The 17,385-nt window shown below is 37.0% G+C and overlaps 1 protein-coding gene across 1 annotated transcript in view; it reads left to right on the top strand.

The window, feature by feature from the left end:
* STK3 (serine/threonine kinase 3) overlaps nucleotides 1-17,385 on the top strand; it is a 110,789-nt gene that overhangs the window by 59,825 nt on the left and 33,579 nt on the right. The window contains exons 9-10 of the mRNA XM_015856118.3: nucleotides 2,075-2,267; nucleotides 10,448-10,623. Coding sequence (XP_015711604.1) covers nucleotides 2,075-2,267; nucleotides 10,448-10,623 — 369 coding nt within the window. The remainder of the gene's footprint in view (nucleotides 1-2,074; nucleotides 2,268-10,447; nucleotides 10,624-17,385) is intronic.

A 17,385-nucleotide genomic window follows, 5' to 3' on the forward strand; every position in this document is an offset into this window, starting at 1 on the left:
TCAAATGTCTGTATCCTGGTTTCAGCGTACTGTGTTGTTAGCTAGATTCTGAATCAAAGCGAGATCTGTTTTTATGTCTCTGGGCCAAGACATAACAGAACTTATTGTAGGAGCTGGTCTATTGGTACTCTTACTAAATATGGTTCTCCGTACCTACTTTGACTACCCATTTATGAAACAGGCATTCATACAGTGTAGCTGCTTCTTGCAATTCCATTTGTACAACAGGCAAGTTGTGTGCCATGTCAGGGAATAACAGGAAGGGAAAAGAGCTAGTTCAGTGAGAAATAAAAAGGGCCAGAGCTGGAGAATTGGGTAACTGGGTTTCTTTCTTTCTGCACTCCTTACAGGTTGTTCTGTAGTTAAAATATGAAGCATGTTTAGTAAAAGGAAAAATTAGTTTTCGGGTAAAATCTTGTTTTAATGTTCTGTGTAATAACAGGCATGTTACTTGTAATAGGCACATAATAATGTTATCTGATATTTTTATGATATGAGCATATTTTCCTAACCAGAGATATTTTGTATCAGGATGCAATTGAAGTTCATTTACAGTAGAGAGAATGTGTACATACATGACTGTTTCCAGTTGGATTGGGAATCTTATAAAATCAGTGAACATAGTATTTACATGTAAAATTTCAAAATTTGGCATACAGTGTCTTGACAGCGGTGGGCATTATTTCTTGTTTAGTCAATGAGAGGAGCATTAAAAATGTACTCATGTAGAAAATGCTTGTATGCATTCATGAAGTGCTGTGCTGTCGTGCACATGGTTGAAATCAAACTGCAAAAATGAATGGCATTTCCCAACAGTATTTTCAAATATTGATATTCCATATAAAATTAATAATTCATTAACTGGGTGGTCATTATTTCTCTGTTTTATGTTCCTGGCACATCGATTCAAAATCATAGAATCACAGAATGGGTTGGAACGGACCCTTAAGATCATGTAGTTCCAACACCCTGTTATAGGCAGGGACACCTCCCTCTAGACCAGGTTGCTCACAGCCCCATCCAGCCTGGCCCTGAATGCTTCCAGAAAGTGGGCACTCACCACCTCACTGAGCAACCTGTTCCAGAGTCTCACCACCCTCACAGTAAAGAATTTCTTCTTAATATCTAGTCAAACTCTACCCTCATCCTGTTTAAAACCATTTCTCCTTGTCTTGTCTCTACATAGCCTTCTAAAAGGTCCCTTCCCAGCTTTCCTGTAGGCCCCCTTCAAGTGCTGGAAGGCCACTATAATGTCCCTCCAGAGCCTTCTCTTCTCCAGGCTGAAGAGCCCCAGCTCTCTCAGCCTGTCTCCCTAGGCAAGGTGCTCCAGGCCTCTGATCATCTTCATGGCCCTCCTCTGCACCTGCTCCAACAGTTCCATGTTCCTCTCATGTTGGGTGCCCCAGAACTGGATGCAGTACTCCAAGTGGAGTCTCACAAGAGCAGAGCAGGGGGGCAGAATCACTTCTGTTGACCTGCTGGTCACCCTTCTCTTGATGCAGCCCAGGATATGGTTGGCCTTCTGGGCTGCAAGCACACACTGACAGCTCATGTTAAATCTTCCATCAGCCATCACTGCCAGATCCATCTCCTTGGGATTGCTCCTATATTTGTGCTTGGGATTGCTCCTCTTCATGGTGGTCTCTCAAGACAGGTTGTTGTCAAGATACTAGATAAAAAACATATTATTTAGTTAAGGGTGATAGCCTTGGTGTGATGATCTGCTTCAGAACAACCAAACAAAACATGTTACTGATTTTTAGTCCTGGAGAAGCGTACCGAGTCCAGAAGATCAGTGAGATATTCAAAGCTGGGTGCAAAAGTGATTGTGTGGGACATGTTTCTGGTAAATCAATAGCGCTATAAAGCTGGCAGATAGGATGAAGTTTTTTCTTTTACCGTTATAGGTTGCCTTTTTTTTTCACATTCTTTTGGTAGTATTAAACCTGTTAGTCTAGCTGTATAGATAGGTCATGTGAAGAGATTAAAAAACAATGAATAGGTATCTAAATTATTGCATCTTAACTTGGTTTTCTGAAATGCTCTGCTGCATTCTGACCAGTGTTTCTTTTAGGATGAAGATGAGCTGGACTCGCACACCATGGTGAAGACCAATTCAGAGAGTGCTAGTACCATGCGGGCCACAAGCACGATGAGTGAAGGCGCTCAGACAATGATTGAACACAACAGTACCATGCTAGAGTCAGACCTGGGGACCATGGTAATAAATAGCGACGATGACGAAGAGGAAGATGGAACCATGAAAAGTATGTTTTTTGTTTACTTTCCTTTTCTGTTAATAATGCATTGTATTTTCTCATCTTCTGTGAGAATATTCTATCATCAGTGTCCTTTAAAAGTTAAGTTCAGTGGTTAAAAGTCAGGGAGAGGGCTGTTTGTTTCTATAAACACACTTCGTTCCTTATTGGAGAAGAGCAGCTATAGTGGGAGATTCAAAGCACTGCACGTAGCTTTGGTATTTTGATGAGACTTTCTGGAGGACTCAAAAAGTAGCCTCCTGTGAATTCTCCCTTCTACTACCTGTCACTTGCGTTTTGCCTCCTGTCCTGCATCCATTTGAAGCAGCTCCAAGGAGCTATACTCAAATGGTGCGGTTGTGTGGGAAGGTGTTGTTTCAGTGTCAGTGTTCCTGAAAACTCATTGCAACGCACCGTGGATTCAGCAGTAAGTACTGCAGATCTTGCTGCAAAATTATTTTGTAAATTCATGGGCATTTGTTAAAATTTAATTTGCTAATGCGTGATTTAAGGGAATGGCCAAAACATATTGAAATAAATTAAGAAGTCAAAATCAACTTCAGTGGTGTGAAAGATTATATAACAAAGGGGGGGAAAAAGGATTTCAAATGATGAACTTGTCAGTTGGACTGAGATGTGTATAACGTGTTTGTTAGACAGCAAACATACGTGTTTACATTTGATCTGTTTGTTACTTGGCTGAAGACTTCCCACTGATTTTAAGTTAAATCATTAATTTGAAAGGGCAGCATCTATAGGTGATGCTGTAGCTTTAGTGCTTGATTCTATGAGGCACAATTCAATGCTTACCTTCAGGCAACTGTTTAAATAAATTCGTTTTATGATTTATATCAAACAAGATTGCATTTCTGTTTGTGTGCAAAAACCTGCTATAATTTGGTTGGAAAGATTGTTTGGAAGTGTAAATCAGGTGTGTTTTCCTTGTTGTTGAATGTACAGCAAACTGGGAAGAGAGGAAGATGTGCTCACTTCTGCTTTTTTTCCCTCTTGGTTATTTTGTTGTTGTTGTTGCCTTGTTTTTTCCTTCAGTGTTTGTAGCAATAAAGCAATCGACCCGTTGATTAGTGTTTAATTTGAGCAGGGTGATTCACCTCATGCAAACAGTGCGCGCTTTAATTTGTTCTTATGCCGACACAGTATTTTACCTATTAAACTGTGAGGGTAATGGAGGGGTAGATCAAGTGATCTTAGACTAACACATTTCAGCAAGTTAAGGAAGTGAGTAGTGATGGTGAATATTTGGAAAGATTATAAGCAAATAAAATAATTCCCATGATGGGATTATAGTGGACCAGGGGACTTGTGTGGTTTCTGTGCAGCCTTTCAAATCACTTAAGTTTTGGTAACTATCCATGCCATTTTCTATGTGCTGAGGGGGAATAGTACGTTAGTATGCCAAACCAATTAAAGAAAAAATGCCCTTACATTTGCACTGCAATCTCTTATCCTTTTAGTTTCTTACATTGCTGAAAACTTAAAAAAAACAAAACAAAAACATGTTCATATTTTCAAACTGAATCACTTTTGGTAGTGATTCCTATTAAGAAGGGGGATTGCCTTTCTGTACCTTGGGGGTTAATTAGTGTTCTTCATTCTTACATCTCATGAAACAGGAGAATGTAATCTCTGAGACAGCAGGCTTTCTCCCTTTCCTCCCCTGTAGCTGCCTCTCTTGGTACCTGTAACAGTAAGGAAGGAAAGTCAGCACTCTGAAAGCAGCATGATGGCAAGTGACTGTTTCCTCATCCATCTGACAGGGGCAGGCTTGGGTTCCTGGAACAGGCTGCCCAGCCCTGGAACAGGCTGCCCAGGCAGGTTGTGGATGCCCCGTCCTTGGAGGTGTTCAAGACCAGGTTTCGGGACCCTGGGCAACCTGATCTAGTAAATGTGTATGTTTGGTGGCCCTGCCAGGCAGGGGGGTTGGAACTACATGATCCTTGAGGTCCCTTCCAACCCGGGTCATTCTGTGTTTCTGTGTGATTCCTGCACTTGCACACTGAATGTGTTTTGCATTAGATGTCCAATGCCTAAATGTTAGCAGTAATTCAAGAATTGGGTACCCACGTCTCTCAGCTGTAAATAAATGTAAATCATGCCTACACATTAGATGCTTTTCATCTTCTTCTGTGATTCATATGCTATGGACTGGAGCAGGAGCAATAGCAGGTGTCCAATAGAAACGTCACCAGGAAGGTGACAGTGTGCAAATCAGTGCTCTCCTTGAGAAGCAGACACAGGTCTGTGCTCCTTTGTGCTTGACAGTGATATGAGCTTTCTGTGCTTGGTTGCCTTTTTCAGCATGCAGCATCCCAGCAAAGTGGGCACAGCAGGCATTTCTTAGATGTTTGCATAACTCAATAATACTGCAGCAGAACAGGTAGCTTGAAAGTGCTCTTCAGTACTTTTGAATAACAAAACACTTGCAAACAATGTGGATAAATAAACTTAGTTAACTAGGGAGAGGGATTTTTTTCCCTTCCTAGAGATGCAAAATACTTATGCGAAATGTTTTTGTAATGCTCTTGTGTTTAGTTTCACATTTGTTTCCCTCTGTCTTTTGTTTTTCTGCTCAAGGACAAAATAAGAAACAATAATAATTTTTTTTTTTTATAAGTGCCCATGCTTGGAGGCCTCTGGGAGCCATGACAGAAAATAATTAAAAACATGCATATATTTTTTTCACAAATAGTGGGTTGTACCCAAATAAAACAGGGATTTGGAACAAAGAGGTCTGTTATCCTACTCTAACATACCACATACAGCCTAGCAATAAATAACATTTATGCTTTCCTACTTCGGGTGCCTCTGTGTGCCATGAGCAGAGATGATGCAGTTTGTACCTAACAGAAGGGAAGGCGATGCAGAGTACAGAGATGTGGGGGGACAGAGTTAAATATGGGAGGTTTAACATGGAGTTGAAGAAAGATTGAGATTGATGGCACTACCAGTTACATATCCAGTGTAAGAATTTGAAAGTAGAATTATTGAGAGTTGATTTTAGTAATTAATTTGTTACTGTTTAAAATCCATCCTGTGTAAGAGTGTGCCGTAGGAGTCAGTCTTTGTAACAGGTTAACTGAAGCACATGCTTATTAGAGTGGTCCCATGGTTGTTTTTCAACTTAAAAAGCTATTTGTACGGTTTTCTTTTGTTTGTAGATGTGAGCATGTCTCCATCTGACAGCTTCTTGGACAGATACATCCTTTAGATAATGCAGATTATGTAGTCAGTATTAAGAGATGAATTCATAGCATAACCTAAAGTCTCAGAGATAGTCCTTTTCAATCAAGACTTCATTCGATGATGTTTCTGAATTGGGAAAGTTTTCTGTTATACATTTATTTCTCATAGTTAATTTACAAGAATGAATGACTTGTATTTATGGCAGGGGTTCGTAATGTCTGTCTCATTCTCTACTGCGGAGTCTTAGCACTATTGGAAAATCCAGTCAAGTGATGTCAGTATGTTACCCCTGTATATTCCTGTAGTAATAGAAAAGAATAGCTGTGCTAATAGAAGGTAGAAAGGCGTGACTCTTTTCCTGTAGCGCTGTTAAGTTATTCCATGTTGGTTTCTCAAATGTTCTCATAAATGGCTTTTAAAATTACTCAACAACCTAATTCAGACAATACTTCTCTAATTATCTCTTTAGTGCTTCACTTATTATCTCTGGAGAATTGTCTCCTCTGTAAGAGACTCAGACCCAGAGAATTCTTTGGATCTTTAGATATTTCTCTTGCAGTTTAAAACAATTCTTTAAAATTATCTTCCTTTTCTTGGCAGTAAGGATGTCTTAGTTTGAATGGGGTAATTATAAATTTATAAGAACCCGGCAAAGAAACTTAATTATGGGTTGATTTTAGCAGTGCTTTAGTCTGGGCATTGGTATTTCATTGATGTAGCTTTGTTTAAGTGAGAGAGAGAAAAAGATGGTGAATGTGTCTATGCTTGTTACAAGGCTGGAGACCTGCTCTGTAATTGGTAATTAAGTTGCTTGCTTATTGCTTTAGTACAAGTACGTTTTACAAATGGGATCTTTTTTGAAGAAAAATAACTTGTTGGCAATTCTGGGTCAAGAGCTGTTGCAAAATGCTGCTTAACACTGATCTCCTTTATTTTGCAGACAGCAGAAATAAAGCTTCACTCAGCTGGAGCAGAGTAGGGAGTTCATAACAGGACTCTCATTTAATTTTTTTTCCCTTTCTCCAGAATGTGGAAAAAATAGATCTAAAGTTATTCAAGTAATTTTACAAGTCCCATTCTCAGGTAGGAAGGAAATATTTTGTGCAGAAAACCTTTTCCATATAAAGCTTTTAAACTTGAGTTCGTGGACTCTTCAAAAAATCTGGAGGCTTTATTTGGTTGAAAAATATTTGATTTTTTCCACTTATATACAAGTTGCAATTATTGAGTATATTGTAAATCAAATGAAAATCGTCTCTTAGGTGATAGAAGTCTCAATAGTTATAATAGTTAGAAATGCCACTTTTATCCTTACATTTTTCCCTCTTAGCTGTCTACCCTGTATATTGAATGAGACTTGGCTTGGGTGTGCAAGGCACTGGTATGAAAACTGCAGGATCAGTAATGAGTACTTTGTTAGGCATGTATTTGCAGCCAGACATTTCCTAGATGCATTTCTTAGTTCTCTGTTAGACTCCCAACTGCTCTGGTCTAAGCAAATGGTGGTCAAGTAGATGGAGACTGCCAGGATAGGGAAGGCTGAGAAACTTGTGTCTTTAGGCAAAAGCAGAAGCTTTCCTTTGTAGATTTGCAGACAAAAGAAACAAGAAACTGTGGAAAACACTTCCTTAGGGGATGTAGGCTGAAGGGACCTCATTTGCACCTGCAGATTGCAGTACAAGCCACCTTGACAGGTTCAGGAGGTGGAAAAGGTCTTGAAACAACTTAAGGAAGTCTCCGGAGCATAGACCCTGTTGGTTTGTTTTCTGTTTTGTTGTTGTTTTTAATGTAAGACCACTGGTGTCCAATACACCGATCAGGTTCTTTTTGTATAATGTTTAATAGCAATTTTAATTACATGAAGATATGTGATGTTATGTGGGACTTATGATTTAGAATTAATGCAAAATATGCTGAAATCATAGTGCAAGTGTATTTTACACTCACCAAAACGTTGGAATTGCAGTGTGTAGTTCGTACAGAGTAACAAGATGATCCCTGTGAAGGTGTCTCTGTTATACGCTCACTCTCTTGACACTAGATGTCCCCACTTGCTGGGAAGGATTATATGGGTTACAGGCAGCTCAAGCTGGAGAAGCTCTTTGAAGATACTCTGTTAGTTGTTCAGTTTTTGAGTGGGTGGTGGCCTGAGCTACATATATAGCCAGAGCAGTATGGAAAGAGTAAATAAATTGGGGAGATGCACAGTATTTAATGAACTCTGGGATAAATGTTTACATCACCAGCTGGCATAGTTGTTCATTAAAAATTAGTCTTGACTTTGTGTTGAGGTGAAGTTATTTTTCTATGCAACAGCTGCGATTGTACACTATATTACTCCCTGGAGCTTCGGAGTGTGACGAAACCCCCTGCATTATTCCCTTAACGTCATGGGCACATTGCCCTTGCCCATCATCTAAATTTTCTCCCACTGTAGGGGATTAGTGGTTGGTCACAGGGATTTACACCTTGCTAACATCAGCTGGAAGGGGCACCTCAGTGGAATGCAAGAAAACCTGGAGGGCAACAGAGATCATTTCATGATACTCATACTGGATTAACTGAAGAGGGGTAATGCACAGCTGGATTTAATGGATTTACAAGCCAGGTACAACTGGTTGGGACTGATAGTCAATGGTAACTTGGCAGTAGTGACAATAAAATAGAGAAGTTGAAGAACTTGAGTGAGAAAAAACAGGTATAGATCCTGAATTTCAGGGGATCAGATCTTGATGTACTGTATTATTTGTAGATGGTAATAATAGTTTATTGAAGGGATTTTAAGGGAGTTTAAAATCAATTGGATGTTAATACCTCACTACTAGAAATATATCACTATGAGGATGTTTTTCTTTATAGATGACATCGATTGAATTTGATCAAAACGTGCATTAGAATGTATATTCTTTCTTACTTTGAAATGCCTATTTAGAATTTGTTTTCCCTGTTCGAATTCTTTCAGTTACACCGTGTTTCTGAGACCAACAGATTGGTCCAATGATGTGGTACTTCAGTGTATCTAACAGAGACATTGTTAATCTTCTTTATGTCTTAAGGATGAAAGTCACATAAAGCAATCTCTGGAAGAAAGAACTGAAATGTGAAAGGTCCTCTGTGTGGTGTATCTTTTTGATACAAATACTGTTTTCTGAATTTATACTTTGCTGAAATACAGATTCTTCAATTTTTACCCATTAGTACTTATTTCTGTATTGTTTGGCATCCCTGCTGTTTCCTCCTTATCTTATTCATTGCCCCTTTGTCCAGTGACCCATAAACCTCATTCAGGCAATTTGGGTTCAGCAGGGCATACCTGGGAGCTTCTGGAGAAGGATAACTGCTGTGCAGTCTGCTAAATTCAAGCTGGAGTTTAGTTCCTGGAATATTTTTATATAGGAAATGGCTGCCATTAAATAAATAAAATAAAATAAAATAGTGAGTAGAGGTAACTAAGATGTAGGATAAGAGAATATGATTGCAACTGAAAGAGAACTTGGTTAAAATGAGGGGGGAGGGATTTGTATGGTGACGTAACAGACTGAATGGAGGAAACATTACAGAGTGGAAGAGTAGCAATTGGGCTCAGTGCAGTAAAGTCTAGGATAAAGGCAAGGCAAAAAAAAAAAACCGCATTCAAACACCCAGGAGAAATTGTACTGGCAGAGATGAAAGGATAAATCAGCATGCTCTGAAAAAGAGCAGTGCCAAAATGGATCGATGAAAAAGGATTGCTATTCATCATGCAGCAAAGATAGGTTGAATGTCGAAAACACCATACAGAGTGAATGGGCTATCACAGGAAAAGATGATGAGATAAGAGGTGAAAGTGGAGGAATAAACATCTGATGAATTAATGAAAACAAAAATAAGGCCAGATGTGATAAGCAACTCTAAGTGCTTGTGCTAACAACGAGCTCAAAAATAATCTTCCAGTGTTATTCTTTTTCTCTTTTTAAACCAAGTAGTTCATGTAAAAATTCCTCATTCTTTTATTATGCTTATAATTAAAGGGCATAGTCCTCCCTGCGTTTTTTTCCAACTTGGTTCTTTATATTTTCCTTCCTGTTTCATATTTTACTTGTAGAAATATATCCCATTTCACTCTATGTAGAGAGTATTATACTGTAAGCAAGTATGCATTTCATGAATCATAATGCAGAATATGCAGAATATAGTCTCAGAGGAGACAGCTATGTAGAACTGTTAAAATATTTCTTATGTTTTATTTATTGTTCTGTTTATTAATGAACTTATTTTGAAATCCCACAAATGAACAAATCCAAACTATTTAGGGTTGTAGCTATATATATTTATTTTCAGGAAAAGGATGATAGACCCGGGGTTTGCGCTGGTCTTGATCTGCTTCATAAAGCTCTTGCAGCTGTGTAGCTGATGACAAAAATCCTGCATGCAGGGTTTCCACACCATAAAGATGGGTGCTTTACAGCCATCTGGAAAGTGTGATCCCATAATATGCTGAGAATCGCAAACTGGCAACAAGTTTGATTAAGCAGCGTTTAGACACCATTTCTGTGGCTGTTTTTTGCAAGTTCTTCTAAACTGAAGTCCCACCTTTTGTGAAAATGCAGTGTTTTGTTACTTTACTGCAAGTGCATGTGGACTAGGCCTTAAAGTGAAGGGCATTCAGCGCCCAGAGGGATGCTTAGCACCTTGTGTTATTCAGTTTCTATAACAACAAATAGATATCACATGAAGTAACTTCTAATATTATCAGTGTGTGCAGCTCTGAAATGTCTTGAGCATTTCTCCACATTGCATCTTGCTACAAATATACCGCTCTCCAGCTATGAGCTTTTATGCCAAAGATCCTCAGGGGACAAATGGAGGCATGCACCACATACAAGATGACTGTAATAGCCTCTGTAAACTCCAAGAAACTTAGTAAATTGAGTTAATTCTATGGTACAACAAATCATACATCTTTAAATTGTTTTAACTTATTTTCTTTTTTTCTTTCAACTAAGGAAATGCTACTTCGCCTCAAGTTCAAAGACCTTCTTTCATGGACTACTTTGATAAACAAGATTCTAAGAATAAAAGCCCTGAAAACTGCAATCAGAACATGCACGAACCTTACCACATATCTAAAAATGTTTTCCCTGATAACTGGAAAGTCCCTCAAGATGGAGATTTTGATTTTGTAAGTACATTTTTATTGTTTCCTTTGGTAGATGCTGTTTATTTTATCTGTGCCAAAATAGTTAATCTTGTTTTATAACTATGTTAATACAAGGAAAATAAGTGGTTTTTCGAGAATACTATCCAATTATCTAATCTTCATATCTCATATTGACTGTGCAGTAAGTGTATTGGCAGAACTGGGGACCTTTCTAATACATGGTGCTATATGAAACTAACTAAACTTGTAAGTACAGATTTTTAGTAAAAAGTATTTTTGTTTCTACAACTCACATTATAAAAACTTTCAAATTTGACACAGTTCTATTAAAATATATTGCTACAGGTGTGGGATATTGTCATGTTTTGTGAATATCTCAGTGAGACAATAAGCATTTGAACATAGATGGAGACATTAAATGCATCCCCTCTGAGGTGATTAAGATTACTTACTATTTTGAATGAGCCAAGTTGTTGATACTGTTCCAATATCATGTAGCTCTCTTTATGGAATTATTGTATTTAACACCAGTCTATCTCTTCTAGGACATTTTTTCCTTCCCTTCCAAAATATGGTTAGGGTTTTGGTTTTTTTTTTTGGTTTCGTTGGTTGGTTGTTCTTTGTTCTTTGGGTTTTTTTTTCGGGTTTTTTTTTTTTTTTTTTCCCCTATGTTACAAATTATAACAGCAGCAAAAAAAGCTGTATAAAAGTACATCTTAATTTTAGGACAGTCTCAAAGTGGTGGAGGTATTTGTGTTTATAAAGTTGGAGATAATTCAACCTGTTTTTTGACTTTTCTTGCATTTGTTTCTGATATTTTCTAGCATTGTTAATGAAAGAATTTAGTTTATCTGCTGTAACTTATACATGTTCTTCACTGCAGTGCAGTAGCTAACTGTGATCACATGGCACCTTTTTGAAAGTACACTTGGGGTTTGGAGAAAAACATTGCGTTTAATTTTAGGTGACAGCTGTAGGTGTGGGATTTTTTTTCCAGTTTTCACTTACTGCATTTCTACATAAAGCTGACTCTTAAATTTTAAGCTACTGGAGTAAAGCCAGTTAAACAGCACAGTACAAGCTGTTGCTGCCAGAGAGTTTTGATTGAGTTAGATTTTAGTTTGGGTGGGCTTTTTAGGCTTTTCTTTTCTTCAAACCATATAATGTAATATTCATCATCCTGATAATTGAACAAAATAATTACTTTCATTAGTCATTGGAAAGTGACTGTTCTTTAAGTGGCAATAAAATTGCCTGTAGAACAATTGAAAATTTATTCTGTCTTTTCCATCACTTACTGAGAAATACAAGTATAAAGGATTCTTTTTGTAGATGCTGAAGATCCTGATTTTGTAAGTGCTTATTCATGAATAATTTGCACATGAGTAATTCTATGGAGCTCGTTGATATTGCTTATATATGCAAGTTTTCTTGCAATAAGTTTGTCCTAGAACCATGCCCTGAGGAGGTCTCATTTTCTAAGTATTTCCTAAGAAAGAGTCCAGGAAGATTCGTCAATAATGGATGCCCCATATTCAGAAACGAATATGTTTCTCTGAAGCATGTGTTGCCAGGTGATGTCACACACACACTGGTTTTAACAGCCTGATGGTTTGAAGCATAGGCAAATATTATTTATTCATACATTCTAGAAGGAGTTGTATTTATCTTTTAGACAGTGAGTGGCATTATTGATAAGCGGCCTACAAGAGACTTTCTGAAAGGCTAAATCAGTGGGCAGCATGCATAATATATTGTCCAGTGTTTGTAAGATGAACGTGAATGTTTGCCGTTGCTGACATGAAGTCTCTAAATGATTCATGAAAAGGATAAATAATGGAAACTTTTCCTAGTAAATAATTCTATTTTGGTTGGAATTAGCCTTAATGGGATCCAAAAGGGGATCCTGACATTAAATGCTGGCAGTCATCATTTTATTTAAAGAAGGGATTAGTATGCTAGAATGAAGGTCTAAATGAAAAAATCTAGCTGAATGATAATATACTTTCCTGCAATTCTGTCTTTCAATGAGGGAGGGGAGGTGAGCTCTGTAAGCTGGAGATCATCAAACTTGTTTCCCCAATGACACCATTACTCTAAGAAAGCATTCTTAACCACATGGCCATACAGGCCACACATAGTGTGCCACTGCTGGCACTAGCATGATTTACCTGCAAGCCCTGGCAGACTGACAGTGCCGTGCTGAGAACAGTTATTTGAGTGCATCACTTGGAAAGACTTCAAAGTTAATTAGTGCGTGGGGTCTCCCATGGCATAAAATGGTGAAGGAAAAATACCATTGAGAAACTGGTGAGAGGCCTGAGGGAACAGCAAGGAGGAATAATCCTTATCATTCCCTGCAAATAATTGGTTTACTTATTTCTGTATATAGGATGAGACCTGAGGAGATAATACTTCAGACCAAAGGATATGTTTGTGTTAGTTGTCAGCTCTGTTTTATCCTATTACTGGTGTATTTTACTGCTTGATAAAGTAATAAATGGTTATTTAATTTTGTTTAAATAGACATGTAATGCAGATATAACAGCCTTACATGCTTGCTAACATTTTTAGATGATGTAAATAAATTATGCAGGAAATTGTATGTTGGATAAATGAATGTGTAAAATAATGCTAAATTAATTTAGCACTAAGTCTGGTTTGAAAGTTTTTGTGTGGGCACAGTTTTCTGTCCTGACATAAATGTTTTAAAATCTACTTGCCAATGAAAATAGAAGATTTGTCCAAGAAAATAAGATGCTTTGGTCACCAATCTGAGTTTAAAAATAAGAAATGTCAGCAACGTTTTTTCACTCTGAAAGTATGTATTTGGGATTTGTTTGTCACTGTTGAAGTCCATCTGTTTTGCAAGTCAAGAACTGCTCATATTTCTTTTTCACAAATGCCATATGGGAGATCCATCTCTCTCCTGTTGACTGTTGGTCCTGCTGGCCTTCAGTCTCTTGATCTGTTTGTGCTGGTTATGGATGAATGGTTCCATGAATTGATGAGGAACAAGTTTTTGCTGCAAATCTTCAAGTTCAGCATTGTATTGAATCAGATATATTACAAATAGCTTCTCATGAGACTTAGTTTTGATACTGAATAGCCTATATATATGTATATATGTGGGTGGAATATATATATATATATATTTTCATATATATATATGAATATATATATGAATATTATATATTTTCATATATATATATGAAAAGTATATATAGTGTATATATAGATGTAGATAGTGGAATACTATGCTATTCCAAATTTGCCCTAATCTGTGTGCTTCAAGGCTAGGATGTTATTTTCCATGGATGAAATGTGGGTGTTTTTTTTTTAATTTCTTTTGTTGTGTTTTCTACATTCTTTTTTTCATGCTCTTTAAAATGCATATATAGATGTATATATAATGTTCTTCAATGCTATATTTTCTGTGCCTAGGAATTTTTACAGGTTGGGCTTTTTGGTTTTGCTTTTTCTTTTCCAATTTTAGCTTTCAGTTATTCTGTTACCTATTTATGTAATATCGTGGTTAATTCTGGAAGCCTCAAATATGGGTCTTCTATATCAGTGACTCTCAGGTAAATGTATCTCTGGTGAAATGTTTGTGAACATTTTGTTCAGTTTGGCATTTCCAAAAGGGAATGCTCAAGCTCTGGATATAAATGTTACAAAAAGCAACCAGTGTTTGTTCAAATGTCAGCTTTTACTAAATTGCAGTATATGCTTCACACTCTCAAAGATCGTTGTGGGTTTTCTTTCTCAGTGATTACTTCTGAATACAGGCAATCATTTTATGTTTCCCTGTTTTTAAGGCATTCAGCAAATGTTGAAATTAAATCAGTATTTCCAACTCTTAATTTGCTCAGTTTTTTGGGGGGTTAAGTGATGTTTTATTCCCAGTGAACCCTGGTGTCAACAAAAAAAACTACTCATTGTGAGGAGAAGAGGAATCATGTCGTTGAATAAATAGTAATGTTTTTTATGGCAATGTGAACAATATAAGGAGCTTTTCATAATGAAGCTAAATGGCTGGATGGGCCAACTTTTGGTCTTTCTGCCTCGTAGCTCACAAGGCAGCTGTTTGGAATGGAGTACCAAAATAGGCTGAATGATGTGGTGCTTGTTTTGGCCACCTGAGTGACCAGTCCTTTTAAGAACAGTTATTTTTTATTAGATGGATAGAGCCAGTTTCTATTATGGTAGTTTTTTTCTTTGTATGAGGAGGTTTTCCATCAGCTTTGTTCATGCTGGAGAGGAGCGTGTGTTAAATGAGGAGTATAACTAAAGTTGTCATTTAAGCACATTGCTCAGATTTATCCTTTTGCTTTTTACAGTGTTTGTGGTGTTTTTTATATATAGCTTTTGTCAGAGTATTTTTTTTAATGAACATTATGTAAGAGTTTTCACAAGAAATGTGGTGAACTTTTAATAAGGAAAACTTACTTGTGGGGAAAAAGAGCTAAATGTTAGCTTGCAAAAGTAGTGTGGTATTTTTACATATTTTGAATTACCTGTTTCTTGCATTCGTACTGTCTACTGAGATCATGACAGTTTAGGTCTCGTTAAGATACACAATCGCTTTGTAAAACCTCCTGCCCCTTTGGAAGGTGTATTGAATTGGCATGGGACACACTGTTAACAAAGCATTTATAGGAGCTACAATGATGTGATATCTAACCAGTAATAACTTGTGAGCTGAAGCTACTCAGGTGCTCAAGTTCACTTTCACTGATTCAATCTATTTCATTTTAAATTGAAAACGATTCACTTTTTGTTTTAAAATATTGATGATAACTTGTTAAAAGGCAAATCTATTTATTGTAGCAATGATAGGGTAATGATTTCTGTCTTTAGTAGAATTATTTCCAAACAAGAATGGTATCCAGATTGTTAAATATTAAACAGTGAACATGTAGATCATGTTTTTCAGTAACTACAGCATCATGTTTAAGTAGATGCATTTTGGGTGACTTAAAGATTCTGGAATAGCAACAAAAATTTTCAAAGCCATCTGTTATCCTAGGCAGACTATTTCCTTGGGTTTCAACCAGATCAAATACATTAGAATATAATCATGGTGGAATAATAATATTGCTCATAGCGAGTGCTTATCATTTGGAAACGTATAATGTGACAATTGATTCACAAAAATGAGATACCATAATATGACTGAAGATGATAAAGTAAAAACTTCATTTATAAAGCTAGATTGAGTTCACTTCACTGAAAATGCCTCTTTGGCCAAAATCTTGGCTGCTTTACTCTGATTTTGTTTAAGCAGTCGATGAATTCATTTGATAGAGTCTTCTTTCTAGTTTATGGATTGACTGTATTTCCTCTAATTTCAACCCTTTCAAATCCTCCTCTGAGTTAAACGAAAGTTTTAAAAGTAGTATTAATATATATTCATTTTGCTTTGTTTTTTGTTAGTTGCATGTAGCATTTTCAGATGCTGACAGGAAGAACATCATAGAACAGAGAGAGCTGTGTGCATTTTCTTAACTGAGTGAAAAGGAAACATAGGTGTCTAGGTTTATAGGAACTGTTTGTAGATGAGATAAACAGAAAATTACTTGCCAGGTCACATAGTTAATAAAAGTATTATTGGTGTTGGCAGTTGATCTCTGTGCAGAATTTCATTCATTTCAGTTCAGAGGCAGCTAGCAGACAAGAGACTGTGTAATGAATGTAATGGGTGTAATGTACTTTGTTGTTTCATGAGAAGAATGTGAACATCAGCAGAGGAGATTTTCTGAGCTCCTTATAACAGAAGGTCAGCGCAGAAGCTCAGTTGTGTGTGAACTTCACAATAAAAGATGTGGGGAATAATTCAGTCGGAGAGCTGTCAATATTAGGAATCCAGCGTGGATAGTTTATGTGCTATCTGTGGTTGTATCGTACAGCTCTGCAGGCATTCAGTATGGGAGGTTGCGCTGGCCTGATGTGTAGACTAAAAATATATTATTGTTTTATTTTTTCCCTTAGGCAAAGAGGACAGACCAACCTATTAAACTTTTGTTGTTTTTGTTTGTTTTTTTTTTTTAAACTCTGCAAGTCTGGCTGATTTAACTAAATTCTGTTTGGGTAGTCCAACCACAAAAGGAGAATTACTTCAACAACAGAATAAGGGAATTTACTATGTGAACAGAGTGTTTCTTCAACTCGTATTGAATTTAGGAGCCTTTCTCTTTGCATATGGCCCTTCCCCCATTATTGTAGAATAATTGAGAACCAAGCCTAAGAATTTGGTGCTATACATATATGAATTATTTAGTTAGTAAACAGAATCCATTCTTTCTCTTTCTTAAATAGTAGGATTATTTAAAAGCTGTTATTCTGATCACTGAATTATTCATGCCAAAGAGCTGGCACTGTTCTTGGGCAGTTTTGAAAGGTGAATCTCATGTTACTTTTGTATCCTAAAAGTATGTCGAAGACACTCTCTAGGCCAGAATGCTTTTTTGCATTCTCACGTGAATAACAAAATCATGTATTTTTACTTACCATTCATACACCCTCTGAGAACAAGAATTGAAAGGCTTAAATTGCAGCAAAGTATTTGTAGTTGGACAGCAAGAAGAACATCTCACAGGATAGCGAAGTACTACAGCAGTTTGCTCGGAGGGTGGTAGAAGTTGTTGCTGTTGTTGGTGTTAAAGGCCTGGTTGTGTAAACATATCATGAGCAGTCTTGGTGGAGTCTGCTTGGAGCAGAGGACTGTTGTAGGTGACCTCATCTTGTAATGTCTCCAGTGGACTTAAATCCTGAGAGGTTTTA

This window comes from Coturnix japonica, chromosome 2, assembly GCF_054131305.1.
Source record: "Coturnix japonica strain WE chromosome 2, WE-NBRP24, whole genome shotgun sequence".
NCBI classification, from domain to species: domain Eukaryota; kingdom Metazoa; phylum Chordata; class Aves; order Galliformes; family Phasianidae; genus Coturnix; species Coturnix japonica.